General features: G+C 38.3%; 2 protein-coding genes across 4 annotated transcripts in view; one reads left to right on the top strand and one right to left on the bottom strand.

Annotated features, from left to right (window-relative positions):
• rab18a (RAB18A, member RAS oncogene family) overlaps nt 1–25958 on the bottom strand; it is an 83739-nt gene that overhangs the window by 19516 nt on the left and 38265 nt on the right. The window lies entirely within an intron of this gene.
• The window catches only part of mkxa (mohawk homeobox a), a 28104-nt gene continuing 6956 nt past the window's right edge, over nt 4811–25958 (top strand). Inside the window, exons 1-5 of one of the 2 annotated variants that reach the window (XM_079398431.1) lie at nt 4811–4941; nt 5523–5799; nt 8098–8257; nt 9554–9707; nt 14330–14659. In XM_079398431.1, coding sequence (XP_079254557.1) covers nt 5624–5799; nt 8098–8257; nt 9554–9707; nt 14330–14659 — 820 coding nt within the window. In that variant the 5' untranslated portion in view covers nt 4811–4941; nt 5523–5623. The remainder of the gene's footprint in view (nt 4942–5522; nt 5800–8097; nt 8258–9553; nt 9708–14329; nt 14660–25958) is intronic. The other variant, XM_079398432.1, reaches the window with a different exon arrangement.

Raw genomic sequence — 25958 nt, 5'->3', positions numbered from 1 at the left:
TAATGCCAAGGAGACTGTTGGGCTTCTGAATATTAATCATGTCTGCATTCGCCCAAACTGAATGATTCAATTACTTATTCATAAAGACATTGGCTGCATCCAAATATGCATACTTTCCTACTATATAGTCCCTACTATATAGTCGACGATAAACAGTATGTGAAAATAGTAGTATGTCTGAATTCACAGTATTCATATAGGCAAAAAGTCACTTGCAATTTCTGACTAGATTCTGGAGTGCGCATCCAATGAACACTTTATTATCCCCTGAGGCCATGAGAGAGGATTTGTGAAGTGACTCAATTGATGTAGGTAACGACAAATTATGTCTGGATCACATTCATTCTAAAAAAAAGTCGTGACGTATTGTCAAGTATGGTGACCCATACTCGAAATTGGTGCTCTGCGTTTAACCCATCCAAGTGCACACACACAGCAGTGAGTAGTGAACAAATGCACACACACACACACACACACCGTGAACACACACCCGGAGCAGTGGGCAGCCATGCTGCGGCGCCCGGGGAGCAGTTGGGGGTTCGGTGCCTTGCTCAAGGGCACCTCAGTCGTGGTATTGAGGGTGGAGAGAGCGCTGGACATTCACTCCCCCCACCTACAATCCCTGCCGGCCGGGGACTCGAACCCGCAACCTTTGGATTACGAGTCAGACTCTCTAACCATTAGGCCACGACTTCCCCACAATTCTACAAACATTCTACAAACATTCACACAATATAGAATGTTTTTTTTAACAGTCGTTGAGTAATTCAAAGTACCCTCTCAGAGAGTCTGATGTTACCGCTTTTGCGTTAGTTTTGCTCTTTGCTGAAGCAACAAAGCCGGCAGAAAGTAAGTATATGCGCTGCCGGGTTTAGCGCTGACAATTGAAGAGCATCAATGAAGGAAATGTCCCAGTTTTGCATTGTGCTTTGAAAATGCCAGCCTAGATTTATGCTTTCAGTTTGAATAGAAATCTTATACATTGCAGTTTGCCAATAGTAATTGTGCATTAACAGCTGTCAACCATGTCGCAATGAGCGCTCTGAACTTATTTACACAGCGCACTTTTTATTTTGGTCATGCATGCGCACCACTTATGTGCATCCCTGCAAATGTAGTACATTTGAATTAAATTCATACTATATACAACATACTTTTTGTAACGGACGAAAGATAACATTCAAAAGAAGTACCTACTCGATTTTTTTTAAACAAATCATTCAAGTGGACAATTCAGTGACTCATTCATAAAGACAGTTACCTATGTAACTTACCTTACTGCTGTAACAATGCAACTTGCAGAATGTATTATTTTATATTATTATAGAAACATTATGCCAGTTAACGAGTCTGATATGACAATATGATAGTAACCTGATATAAGTGTATACATTACCTACCTCCCACACACACACACACATCAAACACTTGGACATATAGAAGGTCTAGACCAGCACAGACCTTCCTCTTTCTGGGTTCTAAACCTGCCTGGGAGGCTTGTGGCTCTGGACCAAGAATGATATTATCCTTGAGTTTTCATCAGGATGTGTTCATCAAGCTCTCAGCACCCAACATGGGTGAGAGAAAGAGAGAGGAGGTTGAGACCGAGACAGAAAAAGACAGACAGAGGGAGTACAGCGGCAGGCCAACTGCTGATGATTATCAGATTTTTTTTCTGCTCATATAGTGTGTTCGAGACTGTGTAATGGGAGCTTTTTGCTTTGGATTTTTACACAGCAGGAGAAGGTGGTGGTAACTGATCGGACCAGATATATCAAACTGCTGCCAATCATCCTTATGTGCCACAATCTTTTATGGTTTTTACGTATTTGATGTACTGTTGCTAGTTGCTTATAATGCTATCTGTAAATCACATAATGGCAGCATGTCTAAATGTGCTCCATGTAATGTTATATTGAAGTTCCTTTGTTCTCCTGAAATCTAAAATAAACCCTGCGCTGTCAGCGTGCACACAGGATTCTTAATATGAGGTCACGAAGCGTCCAACCTCCATACACCAACCGCACGAATAAGCAGCCACTTCAAAAAAGGAACAGCATTACCTCTGAAAACTGTACAACCTGAAAAGATAACAGCGTGCCAAAACACAGAGCCAGTAGATTACTAAACAAAACACGACACGCATACTTCACAGGCATTGATGTATTTTAGGAAACCGTCTTTAAAAGAAAAATGCTGCTTAAGAAAGAAAGGCGAGGTGGGAAAAAATGAACCAACAGCTCAACACACAATTATTCCTCAAGACATTGTGTTTGCCAGCTTGAAAGACATTAATGCCATTCAGACTGGACACCGTAATGGCCTTAAGTATGTGTGGAAAGGCTGCTGTGAGTATACATACTTTGACTTGTGCTCTAAATGTTTAAGGTAATTTGAAAAACACCAATTGAATCACTTTTAACAATCTCTAATGGGTGTAATTGTTGAACAGTTTATATTTTCCACAAGGCCCAATGATTTTAACAAATCTTGTCTGTGGCTTATTTCTTTAAGTGGCCCCAACAGCACAACCTTCAGTGGCTGCTCAACTCAAGGCCAGTGTGAAAATGTTGGTTTAAATGAGGGACAGACTGTGTTAATGGTACCGCAAAAGGGATTTGAGCTTTTAATGAGAGGACATGTTGGCATCGAGGTAATGTCAGGAAATTACAACTACGGCAAAAGAACTACCTGCGTTTAATTTAGCCCAGTTCCATTACTCTTCGGTACGCCATGTTGGAAACTGTGAGAAACATGGTTGGATCTCGTCTAGCCCTAACACATCCTGAAAGCTCCAGCGGTGTGGCATTTAGTTGAATAAAACATCTTGGTTTGTCATCAAACTTGTGTGTTGAACGTGAGGTTTGGGTTAGTTCTTCATAAACGCTTAATTGTTTTTTTATGCAGATGCTGTTGCGGCAACTCGGCGAATAAAACACAAGTATGTTGCCCCAGCAGAAGAGGAAATAAAATAGTAATGAAGAACACTTGGGTTCATAGCTCACGGGTTCAGTAAAATATTTTGTCAGATTTTCTCTTTGCAAGCCAACCTGCATCTTTAACTTGAAAAGAAAGGTTCCAAAAGGAGGTTTTCACAGTGTTGCTGTAGAAGAATCATTAAAAGAACCATTTTTTTCCAACATTTTAATCCAGAACCTATAAATAGAATGTTTTGTGCAATGTTAAAGTGTGTTCACAGTACCATAAATGCCAATGAAGAACCTTTATTTTTAAGAGTGTACTGTCAAATTCTAGGTATTTAGTGATACCGTAGCAGGTCTATGGTTCTCTCCTTTGCCCACTGATGACCCACGGAGCTGCTTTGTGACAACTTGGTACTGTAACTGTACAAATAAACTTGACTAGGTCTTAAATAAGACACTTGGTCTGGCAGACACCCAAAGCACAAGGGCAGTTTACTGGTGAGGTGCATTTAAGGGTCATTACACTTTCAGCAAGGCTTCACAGAGCACATTATCTCTCACCACACCACAGCAGTGGGCATCCCACAAAATGAAGTACACCACAAAGTGATGTGACTACCTGCCCAGGGGCATGTGGTTACCCTGGAGATGCCACTGTTAGAGTAAAACTGTGGGCACCCACATGTGGTAAACCCCTGGTAGACAAGAGACGGTCAGAGAAAAGACATCGTTTCAGTGGTCGAGCAGCACTGTCTTTTTCTCTCCATGAACTGCATTCACGAGGGGAGTGAGTCACTGCTGATCCCCGGGAGTGTTTGTTCATTAAATAGGTAAAAATACACCCAAATAAAAGGAACGCGCCAATTATACGGGGCGTAAGGAGCGCACATGTGCCTCCGAGTTTAGTCACTTCACCTCCAAACACTACCCTGGATAAACCCGAAAGACAGTCAATGGCATTCAATGCGACGTGTAAGTCGTGTAATTTGGGAAAATGAGAGGGTACCAGATTCACATCGATGCTCGCGAGGGAACTCACGCGAGCAGCGTTTCTTCAGCACGCTAAGTCTCCAGATGAAGCATCGCACATGGCGTTGATATAATTAATTTGTTTATATATTGGTTTATAGAGGTTCTTAAGCGAACTGGAATAGAAGTAATTGTAGACCTCGGTAACCATGTTTGGGAAAGAATTAAGTTGTTCAATGAAGTGATCCGCTCTCGAAATGTTAAGACAATAAAAATGAGGTCTCGAGGGATTTTCTGTCCTGGAGCGGGAAGCGTTTTTGGTGAACGAGAGGAACCCAGACTTCCGTAAGGTTTCTCGTTATTACAGGGAATGAAACCAAATATATTATTTAACGATAGCATGGGATTTGATATGGAATACAACTTAGATTACTTTAAGATAGTCAGAACATGCACGATAACTAGAACTTGAGCGAGATTTATAAGCTAATTTGTAATCAGTATAACCTAAATAACACTAGTTATTTAGTTACAGACAAAAGAGAAACAAATCTGTTACAATTCTTTAATTTCGTGCTTCTGAACATTAGTCTCTTCTCCCCACGCATAAATATAAATGGCTATTTCTCCACTCGACTGCAATTTATCCATTTTTTGTCTCGCGTCAAAATTGACAGACCCAGGTGAAGATGCTTCTGATAAACTACGTCCAATCACACCAGCTCTGGCTGATTTTAGTAACTTTATACAACTCTCATGGACGTGAACCCACAGAAGGGAATACACTGTTGCGCTGGATGTCTCCCGGTAGCCTCCCCCTGCAGGGCGGCGGAACCGGCATAAAACAATCACTGTATGTTCGCCGTCTGAGCCGCTTAGCTGGGAAACACGAGACGAGTCGTGTATTCATGTTTCCGGGCGCGCTTGAATAAAGCACAGAGGCGAAAGCGGTTCGTGTGGTTTGCGCACAGGATCTTAGAGCGGAGAACATGTGAGAGGGGATGGGAAACTACACTTTACAGAAAGACGCAGAAGGGGATACGTTCAGGTATGTTCATTCGGCCTATATTTAACAAGTGTTTCCAGTTATGGCTTTTAAATGTTTTCACTAAGCGAGTCATTCATTGAATTACGACAGGGGTGTCATACAGTTTTTTGGTTCATTTCCATCGAGAACTATGGATTGCATAGAAGGTCCACAAATGTTAACTTTTGTTCTCTCATAAATCGGTTTCTCTATCCATAGGGATGTAAAAAGTACGTAAAAAAATCGCATCAAATAAAGATGATAAGCAAATATTTCTACATGCAAAATGACACAGGTTCTGTTCTAGTCGTGTGAAATAGGCTATTTGTGCGTTACTGACCGGTCAACGCGGGATTATAGACCTCCTTGTGTCAAACAGGCATCATTCATTCTGAATACTTCTGATATTATGCAAGTTTGCATAAATGTAGCTATAATGCGTGTCTCAGACTCGCGCTTAATTAGTTTTCAGTGTTTTGGTTTTAGGCGTTTTTAGGCTACATTAAAATTAAAACAGTTTTTACCTACAGAAAATGAAGTTTGATTGAAATGTACCTCGCCGATGATAGTGAACGTAAATGTCATCTTTTTCTGTTTCGCAGGATTTTGACAAGGCGCAGCGGCTCCGTTGAGTAGGACATCCCCGCGGCGGCCAGGGCGCGTTCAGCGGACACAGGGGGCGAGAAGGACTAATATACCAAAGATGAACACAATTGTGTTTAATAAGTTAAGCAGCCAGGTTTTATTCGAAGAGAAGGCGAATGAGGTGGAAAGAAGCAGTCGAAATTATTTAGAGGTGATAGATGGACAGCATCCGGACCTGCTCGCCAGCAGCCCAGTCATCAAAGACAGCTCAGCTATCCGGCACAGGAGATCCGGGTAAGTCACAAACTTCAGTGTCTTTTATCAAATGTAGCCTACTGCAGGTTCGTGGACGTGTTTCCTACTTTAAAAGAAAATGAAGAAATGAAGCAGATGCACTTTAAAATATTTTCATCATGTTTCATTAAGTGAAATATTTGTTCCCATCAATTACACTCGATTTTCTTAATCAGAAAACTTATTCGAAATGGTCTAAAAAATAAAAAGTTTTATCAGATTGTCACATTAGCACTGCAAGTTTTAAAGGTTGGATTTTTTCACAGTGGATGATAACTGCTTTGCACATCATTTATTTTTAAGGACTGAATAATCAGCCTAATTATTCTGGTAAGATACATAGCAGACCCCCCCCCCCCCCCCCCCCCCCCCATTAACGCTGTTAATGCTTTAATCCATAGAACCTTATTAAAGATAAACCTCAAGTTGTTCAGTTTTAGAGCCAAGGGTGAAAAGCAGTGGCACCTCCAACTGTTTGACTTTTCATAGTCTCTGTGTTTTCTTTCCATAGATTTGCGCTCAGTTGTGGTTAGAGAGCATATGGTTTGAATTTACAGCCTGTTCGCCTTCTTCTTATCAAGGATACGTTGAGGTTTCAAAAAGAGAATTGCAGGAAATGATTATTCACAATTCAATTAAGTCGCTGTCGATGGTGCTGAATTAGCAGGGGCTTGTCGTTGGGGTGCATGAGGTCATTCGTGTTCGGTAGCAAATTTAAAACACGTCCAGGCCTGTTTCTAATAAATAAACATTTCCTTCAACTCTATGTGTGGTCCAGTCAATCACGAATATTTGTGTAGTGAAGGCGCAAGAAGGAACCATGTCATCCCTTATTTGCCCTCCGAACCCAGCGCGTTCAGCCTCACCGCCCCAAGCTGTTTACCCCAACCTGTTTTCTATTTACAGACAACACAGTGCTTCATTATACGACTGCGATACACAGCAACACCGAACCTAAAAGTGATGTCTTGTGAAAAACTTGTGCAAACATCCTCCGCTGCGGGTGCGTCTGGCTCGCGCTTACTGAAGGTCCGTTTGCGCGTGTAAGCGGAGCCAAAGGATAACACTATATCCGTGCTGCTGGCCTCAAGGGGAATATCACTGCTAATGAAAATTATTAATAAAAATACAGAGGTGTATGTCGCCGATATCGAGAACAGGCAGGGAAAGAAACTTCTTTAGGTTGTTAATACAGTTCTTTGTTACAAGGGAAATATTTGCTGAACATGAACCTCGGCGCGTTGGGGAAAATATGTTAAATGTGCAGTCAGTCAGATTTTTGGATGATAAGGTGATATAACAGCGCCATACTGACATCTACAGGTTTAAATAACCAGCTTCTGTTCTCTCTTGAAAATAAAGGTTCCAATTAGAAGAAAAACTGACTTGCGGGCCGATGCCACAAGAGAGCATTTTAAAGTTTTGCAAATAACTTTTTTTTTCTCTTTCTCTGGAGAACCGCCTACTGAAACCAATGCGTTGATCTGAAGAACCTGTATTGGGTTCCTGATGAAAGAGGAACCATTAAAGAACATTTATTTTAAAAAGTGTGATACTTAACATGAATTGAGAATAAAAGTGACTGTCAGACTTTGTACACATTTTGTTGTGCAAATCTGCAGATTTGTATTTATTTAATTTTTTCAAACGATTTCAATCCCTAGACTAGAGGAATACATAACACGTGCCATTGTGCAGATGCTGGATTACATGCCGCTATTTCAGTGCATCATTATTGTTTTTTGCAGCCGGACTGTGAACTGATTTTGAATGAAAAACTGTGGCTGGGAGAGTTAATTATAGCATGATGCTGGTTTTACAGAGCAGGAGTGTTAATTAGGCTCTCATGTAAGAATATTTAACCCTTACAGAATCTCTTAAAATTGAACATAACATTTTTAGATGTTTTCTTTTAAACATTGCTTATATTTTTCATTTCAATTTTCAACAAAAAGTTCTAAACGTTTACCTCGAGGTCATTGAATGTCACTTTTACATGAAGGTGGTTGTTATATGATAATCATAATAATAATAATAATAATAATAAACATTTAATTTATTCTGTTAATTCTTCAATATATTTACAATATATTTTGTAGATTTATTTTCCTGACATTTCTTAGCAATAAAACAGAAGGCAGCAAGAATTCCCCCAAAGAATTAAAAATACTTTTCTCACTGTGGAAATTATGTAATAAATCAATCCTATGGAATTTCTGCTCATGAGTGCCCATTCTGAAGTCTTGTGCAATTGTCATGAGATTTATGTGGCTTGTGTCGGTTTGTTTTTCTCCACAGGTCTCGTCAGAACCCAGGAAAGGTACGGCATAAACGGCAAGCTCTGCAAGACATGGCCAGGCCTTTGAAACAGTGGCTCTACAAACACCGGGACAATCCGTACCCCACTAAAACAGAGAAAATCCTTCTTGCGCTTGGCTCACAAATGACACTTGTTCAGGTGAGTAAGTTCATTTTCCACAACTTTTCCATACACGAGCTACTAGTTCTTGACAGAAGGATTATTAAAATGACAGTTTTCTTTTACATCAAGATGAAAATGCAGGTGTTCATTCCAAACACAAGTTGCAACCAACTCAGCTTTACTCTAGTGAAGGCTTTCTTTTTTATTGTTTAACCAATATATATATATATATATATATATATATATATATATATATATATATATATATATATATATATATATATATATATATATATATATATATATATTAAAATTCAGAGACATTCTGGCCTGTGTTTAACTCTTCACATATGTGTTTTCCAGTCCGTGCTGAGTGTCAGTTTGTGTGTACATATCTGTCTCAGTCTGTGTCTTTGTATATACATGAAGACATAAACATGTTCTCTAAATTTGTTAAGAATTGGCCCAGCCTGAAGATGTTATTCTGGATGACCCTACAAATTTAATCTGGTTCTAATATTCATGAAAAGGACCCATTTGTTAAAAAAATGTGAGCAGACAGCACTGCAATATGGGAAAAAAAGACTTACAAACCCAAAACTTGTGCTCAATAAATAATCTTACGTGACTGAACGAATCTTGAACATCTCTAGACTTTAAAATACACTTGAATTTTTCTCATTTTTAGAGTACTTTGCTACCATGTCCTGTGATACTCAATGCTTCCCTCAAATACTGGCCTCCGTTGACCAGCCTAAAGTGAAAAATATGGCTTTTGCTCTTTGAGAACTTTATATAAAGCAGAGGTCAGGAAACTCAGAGCCTGAATAACACTTTTAAAGCACAATGCCTGTTATAAGTGGCTTGAAGTGTATCGGGTATGAAAAGTTTTCCTAGTATAACATCTAATGGTCACTGGTCTCTGTGAAATGGAGAAGGCTGGGTTAAATATTGTTTTTATTGCAAAAAGACAGACTTCGGGCAGAGGAAAAGGAATATTATTAGGTGAGAGTGGCAGAGGCCAGAATAAGCACCCAGGTCGTCATCGTCTCAGTTGAAGAAGACTTAATGTGATGTTACATTCACAGTGTTCCTGGGATATCTGCGTGTGGCATCAGCCTGCTATTTTTAATAGTTTTCATAGTTTCCCAATAAATAAAGCAGTATATGGAGCTTTTAATCCAAACACACACGTCTATGTATGGAAGACAGTAGTAGAGAAAAACTGAATCAATAATAAACATCTTTTGTGTCTTATGAACATTCATAATTCCTTTTATTATGGGTCATTCTTTCCTCGGTACCATTCCAACACCCTCCCTCTTTTCTCAGGTGTCTAACTGGTTTGCCAATGCTCGACGGCGGCTGAAGAACACAGTGAGGCAGCCTGATTTGAGTTGGGCCCTTAGGATCAAACTCTACAACAAATATGTCCAGGGCAACGCGGAAAGACTGAGCGTCAGCAGCGATGACTCCTGCTCTGATGGTAGACACTCTCTCGTGCTTGCACACACAGTCACACGTGTAAAAACAACTGAGCCTAATTATTCTTGCAGTGCTCTTATGGAGACTTACCAAAAACACACTCACATTCACAGAAGTGCCAAGGCTGAATGCTGAAACCAAGGATGTCAAAGACTAAATATAAGGTTTAACAATCTGTCACTGAAAAACTCATATTGATCAACCATTGATTAGAAAATTGGTTGTCCACAATGTTTGTGGTGATGAAATGCACACTTTAAGGGATAGTCCACCCAAAAATAAAACACCTGTCATGATCAAAAATGATCTTTTAAAATATGTCTGTGTTTTTTGTGCATATTGTAAAAGTCATTGGGCTCTAATGTTGGTTTGGACCTCACTTTTTTTATTGTATGGACAAAAACAGTTGCAACATTCTTCAAAATATCTTCTTTTGTGTTCCACAGAAGAAAGGGTGATTAAGGTCATTGAGGGTGATTAAATGATTGCATAATTTTCATTTTTGGGTGAACTATTTTACCAGTGTAAAGTTTAACAATCAGTCATATTGATCAAGCACCAATAAACCACTCATATTTGTGGTTGTTATGGTCCAGGATGACACACAGACACACACACACACACACACACCAAAAGGGATACTTCACACAAAAATTAGAATCCTCTCATGATTTACTCTTTATGACATTCTTTCTTCTGTCAAACACAAAAAAAAACCTGTACAAAATGGGTTTTTGGTTCATACAGTGAAAGTCAATGGGGTCCAATACGGTTTCATTGTATGGATACAAACCATTCTTTCTTAAGTCAGTTTCTTTATTCAACAGCACTTGAGAGTTTAAGTCAGTGATTATATAGGTTTACAAGACAAAAGGTGTGCTGAAAACAACAAGGACAAGTCAAGAGATAAATAAAAGTAATGATATATGATTTATTATTAATAGTTTTCCTTCTAGAGAGCTGAGGGTGAATAAAGTAATGAGCTGTCCCTTTAAGAAGGTGCATACGTAGTCAGACATGTACAATATGTGTTGCACAGATATTGCAATAAATACTATTCATCACTGCTTGAGTATATACACACAGTTGAAGTAAAACTGCTCTTTAAAACAAACAAGCACAAACAAATTCACCTATCGTGGTGCTAAATTTGTGTGTTGTGGTATTTATATGAAACTGTTTGGGGTTTTATTCAGCATGTTGCTGAAACAGACCAGACAGGATGCTTAAACGCGGATGTTTTATTACAACACAGTCAGTGCAACACTCCAAACATTTTTATAGCATCGTATAGCAGCCGAGCCATAAATCAGGGTTGGGGTATGTTGAGCGCAGCACTCGTTTGTGCATCCTCCTCTGTGTTTAAGTTAACCGGACAGACGCGTAGGCTTACAGACAGTTATGCACACTGTGATTAACACACCACAACGGAGCGTCAGGACTCAACTACAAACACTCGCACATAATCTTGTGCTTACATGCACAAACACAAAAACATCCTAACTATCTAAAGTTTTCTCTTTTCCTTAAAGTATTTTATACTCTAATTCACACGCTAAGGAGCTACAACTACAGGGATGTTGTTGGCTGTCTGACAGACTGCATGTTTGTTGGCCTCATCGCTCAACATAAGCATCCGTACACAATGAGACATTCAGTCAGAACACTTATCATTCCCTTGTGCTTAACAGTGACCTCCAAACACACACTCTGTATTTGGTGCCTTGATTAGATGTCTTGGATGAGGACACACGCTGTGGTTAGAAGAGGAATGCCCAGTCTGCGCCTCTCACATCTGTCTCATTCTACAAATAACTTACTTTAGTTTTTTCTTACACTGAAAAATGGCACAGAAACTATGTCAGCAGCCTAGCTTAACCTTTGACCTCAAATTCCCTCATTATCAAATCTTGTCATAGAATTTATGCACGGAACTTAAAATGAAAGATGATTGTGTCAACACTTTTGAAAGTGTATTGAAAACTAGTTACTGTATGTTGGTATATCGGTAAAAGTTTTGATGCGCTAAACCTTTTTTCTTTAAAAAAAATCTATAGAAAATTCACTTTTTACAGACATTTACAGAGGAAAACGTCTTTCTCTTGATCAGAACACACATAGAGAAAAGCATAGAAAGATTATATTCTCACGGTTGAATAAGTAATACATTATTAATCTATAAAAACATGAAAGAAATCTACATTTTAAATGACAATTAAGCTCATTGACCCTCAATATTCAACGTTGTACTGCCTTTTTTGTATTGTTTATTGCGTATTGTTTATTTCTTCTGATGTTGGGGTTGATTCTGTGACCCGTTTTCTGTTAGATACACCCGCATATTGTAAGCCGTGATTATAACTAGAACATCATGTAACATCATACAAGTTGTTTACTAGGCATATGAAATGTCTAGTTGTTTAGGGAACACTTTGTTGCACAGACGTTTCATCAGGTCTGTCGTTCCTGTGTCTGAGCTCAGTAATTATGTGCTACAGAAGATCTGAGCTTCAGACGCACTCTTCACACATTTGAGTCAAGATAGAGCCTTGCAGTGAAATCCTGGCTCACTTTGGAGGCATTCACTCACGCAATCCTATCCCTGTATCCTAGGAAATATTGCGTTTGTGTGAACTCCAGTGTGTTTACCTTTCTTTCCTACATTATGGAATGGTTGTCAAGGTAGTATACAATACAGCTGCACTAAAACAATCTTTAAAAAATTTGGATTTTTAGGATGTGGAATGAGCAATGTGGTTCGGATACGTTGGAAAAAAAGAAAAAAAAGTAATTTGGCCTTCTTAAATGAGTAAATCAAAACCAACAAGGAATCCACACACCTAGTTATAAATGAAATTGCTGAAGTTTAAGTCAGTGATTATATAAATTTGACTAAGGACATACATGTGATAAGGCAAAATGTGTGCTGAAGACCACAAGGACAAGTCAAGAGATAAATACCAGTGGTGGAACTGCAAGTGATAAATGATCTAATTTTATTCTGCAACAAAAGTATTAAATTCTGTCACTTATGTGACAATGTCAAAAGGGAGGAAACATTTTGGACCTTCCATTCTGTCGTACAATCACAATCATTACAATCAACAGTAATGCCCTTGATAGTTTTCTTTCAAGAAGGAACAAAACAAAGTCTCACAAATCATCCAGTAATAAAACATGCCAGTGACTCTTATTTATGTTCTTTAACGAATCACTGATGGGACTACAGGTGGCTGAGCAAATAATAAGAGATGAGTGATTGGGTGTTTTTTACAGAATGATCAACGGAACGGAAAGATCAACTGAACACACTCTCTCCACGGCTGAGATATGACATTGGAATGTTTGAAGAGTTTTTTTTCCCCCTGTTGATGAGAAAGTTAATACTTTTATTGGTTTTGTTACCAAAAAGCAGAATGAAATCAGACAATTTATCACTTGCAGTTCTACCAAAGTTATTTATCTCTTGATTTGTCCTTGCGGTTTTCAGTATTTTGGCAAAAATAACAGACATGTCCGTACCATGATTAATGAACATCATACGGTTGTTGCATTTACACTTCAGTCTAGAACAAAAGCCGCTACTGTGGGAAAGTAGATAAATCTATATAGTCAAAGCAATCCACTGGTCCTAATAAAACTCTTTGTTTCCTGTTTACTACCATTCAAAAGTTTGGTCGGTAAGATTTTTAAAATTATTTAAAAGAAATCTCTTATGCTCACCAAGGCTGCATTTCTTTGATCCATAATACAAATAATTAAAAAACAATGTTATCACAATTTAAATATTTTTATTTTTTAATCTGTTCTAAAATGTAATTTATTCCTGAGATGGCAAAGTGAAATTTTCAGTAGCCATTATTCTAGTCTTCAATGTCACATGATTCTTCACAAATCATTCAAATATGCTGATTTACTGCTCAATTAGTTGCTCCTTAATATTTTTGGAAACAGTGATGCATTTTATTTTAAAATTCTTTGATTAATAGAAAGTTCAAAAGAACAGCATTTAACATATAAATCTTTTGTAACATTATACATGTCTTTACTGTCACTCCTGATTCATTTAAATGAAATAAAAGTATTAATTTCTTAAAAAGAAAATGACCAAACCACCAAACTTTTGAACAGTAGAATAGGCGCCATTCTTGTCCATCTGTTGTTTTTGTTTGCTTGATTTGCCTTGATTTTATTCATTTTATCACATGCATATTTGAAACATTTATTTAATCTTTTGTAAATATATTTGAATCTTGAACATAATTTTATTTTATTTTCATACTTTCTCAAATGATGCCATTCTAGGCTCAGCTCTTCTCTGCTTCAGCCTCTGTAGCAGCAATCAGTCTCTCAGCACCGAATTTGATCTGAAACACTCACTTGCAGTTGGGAGGCCCATGTTTTCAAGGAGTGTAATCCAGTCAAGAGTTTTCAATGTGCTGGAGGGGTCATGCAGAAGAGAAGGGTGATTAAATGAAAATGTGACCGTGTCGCTCCCTGCTGAGAAGGCGTAAAGGGCAGGAGATCAAAATATTGACTTTTTATAGTTCAGTTCTTTTTCTTTTGCAAATGTCTTCTCAAATGTGTATTGACATATTTGCATGTATCCTGCATCACATCCAGATGGTGACCCAGCAGCACGGGCCCAGGTCGGGGAGTTCAGCAAGCCAATGTATCAGAGCGTCATCAAGAAGGAAGGTGGCGCTGTGGGTGCGGGTCTTCGAGCTGCTGCAGACGCCTCGTTGTCTGATGACTACGTGTCGCCACCAAAATACAAGAGCAGTCTGTTGCACCGCTACCTTAACGACTCACTCCGCCACGTCATGGTGGCCAACGGCGTAATGGACGCACGGAGGAGGAACCACTCAGGCTCTTTCAGCTCTAATGAGTATGATGAAGACCTGCTGTCACCGTCTTCTTCTGAAGCTGAAGCCAACTTTATCTACAGAACTGGTGAGCTTCTGCCAGTCTTACATTCTTTCCTTGTCTGTGTGTCTTTTTGAGGAAGAAGGGCATCTTGAAGCAGTTTCTTCAGCCCAGTATCAGCTGTGATTTGGTCTATGTATGATTTTGGCTTCTTGTTCTACAACAAGGAGAGTCACAGAGGGGTCATATGTTTTCTCTATTCTACACATACACATAGTTCTATAAATCATTTCATTTCAACCTGATATTTGCAAATATTATGAAATACGTTTTTAATAGTATGAAAATACTAGTAAGTTAAAAAATATTGCAGTTCAATAGTTCAAAGAATGTGCGCTTTTATATTAAGCTTTGTACTTTTGATAAAACGTTTAAGGTCATAGAAGTTCAGATTTGAACTTGCAATAAAACAGAACATACTTTATAGTAAACAGTTCATCCTGGTTTAGTCTTCAGCCCATTAACTATCAGTACTTCTTTAGTCAGTCAGACAATTATTCTCTCTTTTCAATCTTCATTCTCTCCTTATCTTGTTTTTTTGTTTTAGTTTAATATTACACACTTTTTCTCTCAACACAGTTCATGTCCAGCATACACTACTAAGAAACAAGAAGCCTTTAATCAAAAGAGAGTTTGTGAGGGAAAGATAGTTTTGTATGTTACTGCAAGTGTGGAAGTGTATATCAACTTTAGGGTTAAAGATGTCAGAAGCCTAAGTGTGTGTGTGTGTGTGTGTGTGTGTGTGCGTGTGGAACATAATTTTAGTCTCTGTCATGTCTGAAGTGAGCCCAACTCTGACCTAAAGAATCTTCTCTTTAAGTCTCTTCTATTGTGTATCTTAAACATAACCACATCTCACCTCATGCTAGACTAATACATAACGTAGGCCACTATAGAAAGTCTGAATGTCGCTTTAGGGGTTTCAGCTTTTCAATTCTGCAGAACATTTGAGAGGTTCTTAAAAGAACGTATGAAAGAGCATTAATATGCATTTTTTAATATTAAAATTCTATGGGTTTTTGCAATATATACATTACTGTTAAAATTTTTTGGAGTCCATAAATTTAATTAATATTAATTCAGCAAGGAGACATAAAATTAATTGAACCTGGCAGTAAAGACTTTTACATAAATGCTAAGCAGCACAACTATTTTCAACACTGATAAAAAATTATATTAGAATTATTTCTGACACTTAATGAAACAATTTTGGCCATTTTCTACCAATTTCTTCGTTGCAGCTGCTTCATAATGACTTTATCCACTTTCTAGAGCTTTCACCTAACCCAGTATTTCTCATTTACCGAAAAAGGCAAGCTCTGCCAAAGTTTAGGCCTCTCTAACTCGTCTGTTTAAGGTCAGCGTTGGTTCGGAGTCTCTTGGTAGGAAGCGTCTGCATCCTCACAGTCAGCTGTGTTTGCTCCCATGTGCTGTTTAAGTCCTCCAGGTGTTTGTGATGTTATCGCAAATCTTCTAGACATTCCGAAATGACAAATATGTTTCTGGAAATTATTTAAGCCCTGCTCATCATCATCTGGAAGCATGTCAGCCTCTATTGATCATTCATAGGAATTTATGTGAGATACTGGGTCTGCAACGAAGGCCTTCGAGCGCATGTGTTAGAAGTCTTTCTCTTTGAGAAAGAGTTTCTTCAGGTCAGAACACTGCGAACATTGCCTGACAGGATTCATAACTGATAACATTGTTTGGTCTTCACTTCTTCGCTTACATATTGTTGTTCACATCAAGCCTCCGGGATCTTGCCGTGCAGTCTTTGTTTTACTTTGTTTCTCATTTCATTTTGCCATTTCTTACTGACAAACATGGTTTGCATTATCTCGGGGGTGAGGAACAGAACACTGGAATTCTTTTCAAACCCAAAAGCTGTTGCTAACTAGTTTCTGGACCAAAGTTTAAACTCCCTGTGCGCTATGTGACGCAAGGCTGCTTATGTAGACACCTGCTGAGATAGACAGAGGGAAACAGTTTTGGTGTATTTTGTTGCTTATTTCAGTTTTAATCAGCTCTTCCAAAACGCAGTTATACTTTTACAGAATATTTATGAGTTTTGTGTTTTTTCTCAGCTTTCATAATAAATACCATTTCCTGGCTAAGGATTCTGATGGCTTTCAGGTAGATGAGAAGATCACACAGCAATATTTGCACAACAACGAATAAGGGATCAATTAGAACAAAACACAGCTATAAACTCTGAATTAAATTGATATTGAATTTGTCATTTAATCGTGTAGCTGGTTAAATGGGGTTTGTATCGTTTCCTCCTAAGATTTCACTCTTTCTTTTCCCCTGCTATTCTCTTTCTTTCCCTTTTATTTCTTTCTACATTCCAGAATATTTTCATACAAATATTCCTCAAGTTTCAGACTAATACGGCGTGAGGTTGAAATTTTAGATCTACGGTCTGTTTTCTTTTTTTAAAACAGCTGTCTGTCTGTCTGTCTCTGCACTGTGTTAGCCAAGACGCTAATGTTTTAGCTCAGACATCTTTAAACCACAGTGGCATCTCAGAATGCACTGGTTAAATGTAGCTTAATGGAACAAATTGGATCTAAAGGAGCTCTCTCTTCCTTTCTATCACTCCTCACTTAACGTTTCACAGATCAGACGTGGCAAAGGAGTCGTCAGGCCAGCAAAGCCTCTGATGGAAAACTAAAGAGGCCATTGTGTAAGAAAAATACGAAATAAAACGCAACGGGAACCCTGATGGGAGTTTCATTGAAAACAAGAAGTGAGAGAATTCCAGGGTACATGCCAGGGATTTTATGTCAAATTGCACTTTAATGGGATATTTAATGGCAGGAATCTCACTCAGTGTTTTCCCTGCATGCATGGTACGGGCTTTAAAGCCGTCCTGTATGATATAGATCACTATGCCGCACTGTCAGAGTGGATGGGAGCTTGCAGTAAAGTGCGAGCATGCAGGAAAATATTTCTCAGAACTTTGTCTAACGCTTTAGATGTATTTTCTCAGGTTGCATCAGGGGCTGGTGGAAAGGGAAAGTGCATCAGATGGGACATAAACTGGCTGCTGCACCATTTATTCTAGAGCGACATGTTATTTGTCCTCATATTGCTTTCAACAGACTGTGTGATCCAGTTATTGTAACTGATGTGTCATTTGAGTTTATGAATATATTATGATATTATGCTTCAGTGAACTGAAATGAATGAGATGAAAGTGATAAATATCTCAATACTTAAATCTAACTTTGAGGGTCTTTGGTACTGCTGCCTATTACACCCATTCAAAACATTTTGAGTTCAGTAAGATTTTTTCCCCTCTTATATATATATATATATATATATATATATATATATATATATATATATATATATATATATATAAAATTTATATAATAAAAAAAAAGAAATTAACATTTTTAATCAAAAGGAAGCATTAAATTAATCAAAAGTTAAAGTAACGATTTAAAGGGCAATGATTCTCCTTCATTGCCCAGAAATATAAAGTAGAAATTCTTTATATGTTTGCAATCAGTAATGTATGTAGAAAAGAAAAAAAAGGTTCTCGTAAGGCTCTCTTTTTCCAGTTGTTTTGCTGTGCTTTAGTGTGTTAGCCCTGCTCTGTTGGACATATTTCTTCACAGAACAAAGAATGTCACCTGTGTTTTATGACATGAAAAGACATTCTTTTTCAATGTCAGTGGACATTAAACAGAGGCAGGAGGCAGAAATATGTTAAACGAAAACAGAGAGGCTTGACAAGGCCACCGGGGCTTATAGGTGCCAGTCACTCATAAGAGTCTTGCAGACTCATTGGACTGAAGCCACCAAAAGAAAATGCTTTAAAAGTCATTGTCCAAGAAAAGTACAATCTCTCCAACTCAGAAACATTAGAGCAGATTTCAGGCCAGCCTGACCGCGATCAGAGGCAGGTGGGCAATTCATCCAAGCCTAAACATGCAATCGAGTGGGAGCACGTAAATTCAGGCATTATTAATGTGCAGGGCCTGCTGTTCATCAGATGATTGACAGCCCTCTGTGTGTACAGCTGGAAATACACAGCACACTTTTATCGCTGTTTTTGCACAGTTGTACTACACATCCAACCACATACAGTACATAGAAACATTGAGAGTCTGATGCCATTAAAAAGCTTGAAAGTCTCTCAAAGCACGACAGGCTTTGGCTAACATATTTTAGCGTGTTTGACAGTGACATACAGTGCAGGGGGAGGGATGTATAATTTAGAGAAACAGCCTGGCAAGGAGATGGCCTTTAAAGAGTACATGCTGAACTGCCTGATTTATGGTAGCTAACTGCTCACTGACCACAGAGCAGCAGGACATTGACTGATCCAGCTCTGCTATACACATCTCAAATGGCAGAAAACACTTATGAAAACATCTCTATTTCATTTCGATCTTCAAAACTGTAGTATTAAGCTTCACCATTAGATTTGATGTTGTTTTAGTACACGCTCAGAAAAAAAGGTACAAAAGCTGTCGCTGGAACAGTACCCTTTAAAAAAAGTACTAATGTGTTCCACCCAAGTGCCAGCTTTTGTACCTTATTATTTATTGATTTATTGTGAGAGTAAATATTCTCATATACACAATTGTGAAAATGTGTAGTTGAGGCATAACATGCCCCCATGGTCTTTTTTGATCAACAGAAAAACCATTGGTTGAAATATAAAATAATTTATCAGGTAAATTGTATATTTTAGATACTGTATATAATATAATGAATATAATATAATATAATGCTGTTTAAAACAGTTTTAAAAGTTTTTCATGTCAACTACCCATACACACTAATAGCAACACCAAGATTTCCTTCCCTTGGAGGTTTTCTCCACTCTCCCACTCCATCCCTCAGAAAACAGGGAGGGACGACTGGACAATCCTAAAGGAAGAGGAGGCTGAGGCCAAGATTTACTTCAGACTCTAGGTTACAGTTGTCAGGATGGGGTCTCATCATCCATCATCAAAGGGAGAGAGGAGAGAATGTTGAGAGAAGTGAAAGGTGGAGAAAAGAGAGATGGAGGAAGGGAGTAGGAAAAAAAGAAAGGGGAGATGAGAGATGAGCTGGAAATTGGACGATGAAAGCTGAAGTATTGTGAAAGAGAGTTAAAATAGTGGATAATGCACAATAAAAGCCACATAAAAAACCGAGATGAGGAATTATGCAACTCCTCTTGTTATAATGAGAGGTATGAACAAATACAGAAACCTAGACAAGTGATTGCACTCATTATACTAAGGCACTGTACTACTAACTTTTTGCTATAGTATATTCATGGCTTTTATAAATGAATTTTTACATTACAATTTTTTAGAGTGTAATAATTGTAATACATAATCATGATAAAATTGTAAAGAGTATTCTAATTAGCATTTTTATTAGAAATGTTTTGTATTCTCAGTGGGTTTATAAAAGGATCTTGGAGAGCAAGTAGTCATCCTCTTAGTAACATGAATAAATATCCTATTTTATTACAACATTCTTTATGTATCCAGACACTGTTAGATAAGTTTTCGTCCATCTTTTATAATTTAGTTTTTGGAGCCATTTGTAACTTGAAAATGATTAATTTCAAAATGTATTCCAAAAACTGAATTCTTAGTGTCTCGGCACGGTTCTGTTTATAAACTGTTCTGAAGCTCAAGAGCAATATATCGTGATGAATTGCAACTAGTCCGAGGCACACTTGAAAAGTGAGTGCGTTTGGATTGTGGTGACTTGTGTGGAGGAGAGGTGTAAACAGACACACACTGCTCTGGCTGCTTACATGTGAGAATAGACAGCAGACAGGAGGAAAAATTAGTGAATGAATGGGAGGCTATTAGATGAGTGTGGAGAACCTAATGGCTTTAAACTAAAATACTTCGACAATTTGAGCATCAGAAATAGTAAAGCAGGGCCTGTGCATATTTGTCTAACTTGGAAAGTAAAGTTTTGTGGGAAGGGGGGAAACAAAAAGAGTCAGTTTCACAAGAATAGTTTAACAAATGAAAATAGAAATAAGAGAATCAAAGAGCGCATGTTAAAAAAAGAATGTGCGTGTGAGCAAACCTTAGAAGGAACATCATAGCAATCCATGTAACTATGTATTTTTTGATCAAGTCTGCAATCATTGTTTAGTTCAGAAAACACTTTCAAACATTGTTATATCAAATCACAGTTTTTTTGTTTTGTTTTTTCCTGAGGTTGCGGTCGAAAGCAATTTTATATTAATCTCTTGGCAGAATTAACATACAAACTTGTAATGCGAGATCAAAACAAGCTTTTCCATTCTGCAAAATCATTTGCAATGATTCCCAAGTTTATTGCTTTTAATCGTTTTTTCCATTTTGGAATGACACTAAAGCTGAAGCAAAACTGAATTTTATTGGAGCTGAAAAAGGTTTGTGATGCGTTCTAGATGGAGCCTTATCTACGTCTGATAGCACTTTAAGCAAATGCTTTCAGTATGAGCCTCTCTCTCTCTCTCCCTCTCTTTGTCCTTCTGTCTCTCTTCCTGACATACGTCAGAGTGCAGATACTGTCTTGTAATACCTCAGTGGCGTGCTATGTCCTCTAGCTAGCGTGTTTGAAGTCTGTTTGTGGGACCTTTATAGGTAACGATAGGGTGAGAGATCAGAATCATTCGTCCAGACATTAGCAAATAGCAGATCCACTCGTCCGTGTCCAGAACAGGAAGCCAATGGATGACCTCTTAAGTCTTCTGAATGGTCAAGACTGGATTCCTCTGAGAAAAAATGTTAACACAAAGTTTTTTCCAGAGTGTTTCCTTCATCATGAACAGACCATTGTCAAAAATTTACTTTCTTGTTCACCCAAAAATTGTCATCTTCTACTCACCCTCATGATGTTTCAAAACTATATGACTTTTTCTTCCGCGGAGCAGAAAAGACGACCATTTCTTAAACTTGATTTCCTAAATTGGTGGTAGCCCAACATTTCACTATTTTAATTTGTTTTGATTACCATTGACTTCAATTGTCTGAACAAATATCATTTGAGAGATTTCTCAAAATATCGTCTTTTATGTTCCACAGAATAGAAATAGCTACACATGAAACTATTGTTATGTTTAAGACAGTGAGTATAAAAATTATCTGACAGCATCATTATAATCACTATAATCCATCACTACTTAGACCTAAAATAGCATATTATTAAATATAATGTTTGTTACATAACACAATAAAACAACAGATGATTTTACTACAGGGGCAATTTTGCACCCCATTTAAAACATTTGGGGCATTTGTGTCACTTTTGCATTTTTGCCTGATGCCCATAGTTAATTGTGACTCTGGTACAGACTGTTCTGTTATTTGGCTGGTAGAAAGTGTGTTGTGGTGATTTGTGTTTACTCTGACTGTTAGATACAAAATGAGGAGAAGATTTCACATTATTTCATACAGAGATGCAGAGGCTGTAAGTGCCATTGGTGGCAGTTGCTTTATCTTGGCCATGATCTTGGACTGTCATTGTTTGTCATCTGCTGTGCAGACGCATTGAAATCCTAAAGATATGAAATAAAATCTGTCTTAAGATGAGCTTTACTCTTTATGAGAGGCCATGTGTCCATGAGGCTGAAATATGCTCACCCTGTTTACCCCCATACAATATTGCCACTGTTTGGTTGTTCTTTCAAGCTCGCCAGTCAAATCCACAGCCCAGAACATGTCAGCACCCTCGACGCAGTTTGATCCATCACAGATTAATGTGCTGCGATTCAAAGGCTGAGGAAAGGAAGTCCAACAGTGTCCAGACTGTTGTGTTTTTCACCACGGAGAGTTTTTAAATAATACGAGAAAATGTCATGTGCGAAGAATCATTATCATTCTTCATTCCTCTGTTGGGCCTCATGCCTCTTCCAACCACCCTGACCCAGAAACAGGATATCGTGGATATTTATAGTGCAGCGATTACTGATAAACGTGAATGGAATGGAGAGAATGGAAGAACGGAGTCAGTAATAGGGCTGCTGTTTAAAGACGGCCATTACAGTGAATGAAACCTCAACCAAAAGTATGATCTGGGAAGGCAATGGGAAAACAAGAACCATGACATTAGGTTTAAAAAAACTGTGAACGTCAGAGATGAGTTGAAGAGAGAAACAGAACAGAAATGATCACAGGAAACAGTCTAAAAAATGGAAGCAAACCAAAAGACAAATTCAGAGCGTTTAAGATGGATTTAACTAGAGTGACCAGAAGAGACAGACACTCGAAAGAAAGATGGAGAGACAGAGTGGATGTTGAACTAGGGAGGAGGAGGCTGCCATCCTGGACAGCTAGTGAGGGTAGAGCTGGCAGAGCAGAGACGACACATGTGCCAACTTCATTTTAACATCATTCACAGGCCTTCAGTGACATTATTAAAGAACAACGTTCATTTTTCTCAAGCACACTTTGAACGCCCAGAGTAAAAATGAGACACCAAGAACTGATGATGTCTGTCTGCTTTCCTGCCCTTTATTTGAAAGGCTGTGAAAGATGTGACTGATATTTTATAAACCAGTAAAAGCAGGCAGAGATTATGGTCATGGTTTTGGAAAACAGCGAAGACCTCTCCAGTTTCTCCGTTTGTTGCATTATAAATGTGACATTCATCGTCTGTTATTTTCTGATGTTCACTCATTTTAGCAGGTTATCTTGTTGAACTATATCCGCTTCTCTTTGTTCTACATGCTGGGATGTTTCTCGACGACTCAGAAGCAGTACGTGCCACGCTCAGTCACCACAGATTGACATTGACATCTTTTCCATTCTCGTCTACGTGGCTCCGTAGCCAAAAAGTCATGACATCTTGCCCAGATTCCATTTGTCACTTCTCTTCACGCAGCTGATAGATGGATGATCAAAAGAAAAATGAAAAAGAAAATGAAGGGATGGATAAAGGTATATTTCCAGCCCCAGTCTGCTCTTGACATGCCAACCATGATGCCATTCTGTCTCAGTTGTGATTGCTTATTGAGAGTTTGCACGGAAACAGACCTGTAATATTTTACCCAGTCGTCCACGCCGCCAATGTCCATTCAACCCTGCCTGTAGAGTTTTCATTCTATATTCTACATGTACAAGTCATTAGCTACCCTTGAATTCAAGTTTTGGTAATTTCACAAACTTTTGCAGTCGAGGGACAGAAAGATCAGCTTGCTCTCTGTGTTAGTCAATGAGCCGTTTTACATTTACATTTATGCATTTAGCAGACGCTTTTATCCAAAGCGACTTACATTGCATTCAAGTTACAGTTTTTACATTTTATCAGCTCTTGCTTTCCCTGGGAATCGAACCCATGACCTTGGCGTTGCTAGCGCCATGCTCTACTATTTGAGCTACAGGAAAGCCTTTTCTCTCTTTTTCTCTCTTAAGAGTGTGTAGTCTACACCAGATACTTGTGATTACTGAGTACTGACAGTACAGTACAGTACAGGACTAGCCTGATTACACTTTGATAGGTTTGCTGCAAAGTCTGCTATTATTTCTGCTTAAAGGACAAGCAGGGTTTGAGATCATTGCTTGGAGTTTTGTGTCTTAGTGAATTTTGATCATCCAGTGTTTATATGTGTGGATGTGTCTCTTTAAAGGAATCATTCACCAAAGAATTCAAAGAATTCTCATCATTTACTCACCCTCATGTCTTTTTAAACATTTGTGACTTTCCTCTGTGGAACACAAAAAGAGACATTCTGAAAAAAAAATAGTTTTTTGCTTATTTTAATGAAAGTCCAGTGTTGTTTTGGACCAAACTGGCTTTCATTATATGCATAAAACAATAGAAACACTCTTTAAAATATCTGCTTTCTTCAGAGGAAAGAAAGTCATACAGGTTTAAATGATATGAAGGTGAGTAAAACATATCTAGTTTAGTCATGAATTGTAATGTAGATAGATAGATAGATAGATAGATAGATAGATAGATAGATAGATAGATAGATAGATAGATAGATAGATAGATAGATAGATAGATAGATAGAAAGTTAGTAGGGGTGTAACGGTTCACAAAATTCACGGTTCGGTTCGATATAAGACAGTGGTGTCACGGTTTGGTACGTTTTCGATACAGCAAAAAGAAAGAAATGCCAGATAAATTTCCTTTATTCCTTTATTTTTTTACTTTGAACAATGATGGAGCTATAGCCTACTTGACCCATCTTCTGAGGTGTCTTCTTAGCAGCATATAAAACAAAAACAGCTCCAGTTTAAAGTATTCCAGCTGATGTTGCCTATTGTCATGTAGCAGATTAATGTTTTCCAATAAGTTTAAATTAATTTTTACCTTTTATGGGCATTGTTACCTTTAAAAAGCCTAAAAAGACATACTGCCCAGTATACCCATACTCAGAATTCATGCTCTGCATTTAACCCATCCAACGTGCACAAACACAGCAGTGAACACACACACACCGTGAACACACACCCGGAGCAGTGGGCAGCCATTTATGCTGCGGCGCCCGGGGAGCAGTTGGGGGTTCGGTGCCTTGCTCAAGGGCACCTCAGTCATAGTATTGAGGGTGGAGAGAGCACTGGACATTCACTCCCCCCCCACCTACAATCCCTGCCGGACCGAGACTCGAACCCGCAACCTTTGGATTACGAGTCCGACTCTCTAACCATTAGGCCAATAATGTTTTGATATTTTAAACATAAAACATTGGCAACTGATGTTTGAAATTAATAAAAAAAATGTAAAGATACTTTAAATGTGAAATTAAAACCGTCAGCAGTTGGCAGCAAGTCACTGTTAAGTGAGTCATTGCGATTGAACCGAATTCATTCAGGAACGAAACACCGTCATTTTGCTCAGAGACACAAAACAGTGTTGTGGCTGTGCTTGGATTTATTTTTGTTGGCGAAATTTAGCAAAAACAGGCAATATGCTGTCTAAAACGTAATTCTATTAATTAACTTCTTGCTTATTGAACTGTTGTAAAAATCATTTGTAATCATGCTGATTTTGGAGAGAAAAAACGGCACTCTACTGTGATATTGATTAACTATATGAAATGATGTAAATATATAAATTTTCTGCCCCCATATCTTGAATTTTGTAATCATTCTAAATGCATTTTAATAGACTGAATCATGCAGTGAAAGAACGCACTCCCATGCGCACACACACTAGTCTAACCTAATAGTGAAGTGACATTCAGCCAAGTATGGTGACCCATACTCGGAATTCGTGCTCTGCATTTAACCCATCCATCGTGCACACACACACAGCAGTGAACACACACACACCGTGAACACACACCCGGAGCAGTGGGCAGCCATTTTATGCTGCAGCGCCCGGGGAGTAGTTGGGGGTTCGGTGCCTTGCTCAAGGG

Source organism: Barbus barbus (assembly GCF_936440315.1).
Source record: "Barbus barbus genome assembly, chromosome: 38".
In the NCBI taxonomy this organism is placed as follows: domain Eukaryota; kingdom Metazoa; phylum Chordata; class Actinopteri; order Cypriniformes; family Cyprinidae; genus Barbus; species Barbus barbus.
The sequence above is the reverse complement of the archived record's forward strand: the minus strand, read 5'-3'. Positions and strand labels throughout refer to the sequence as shown.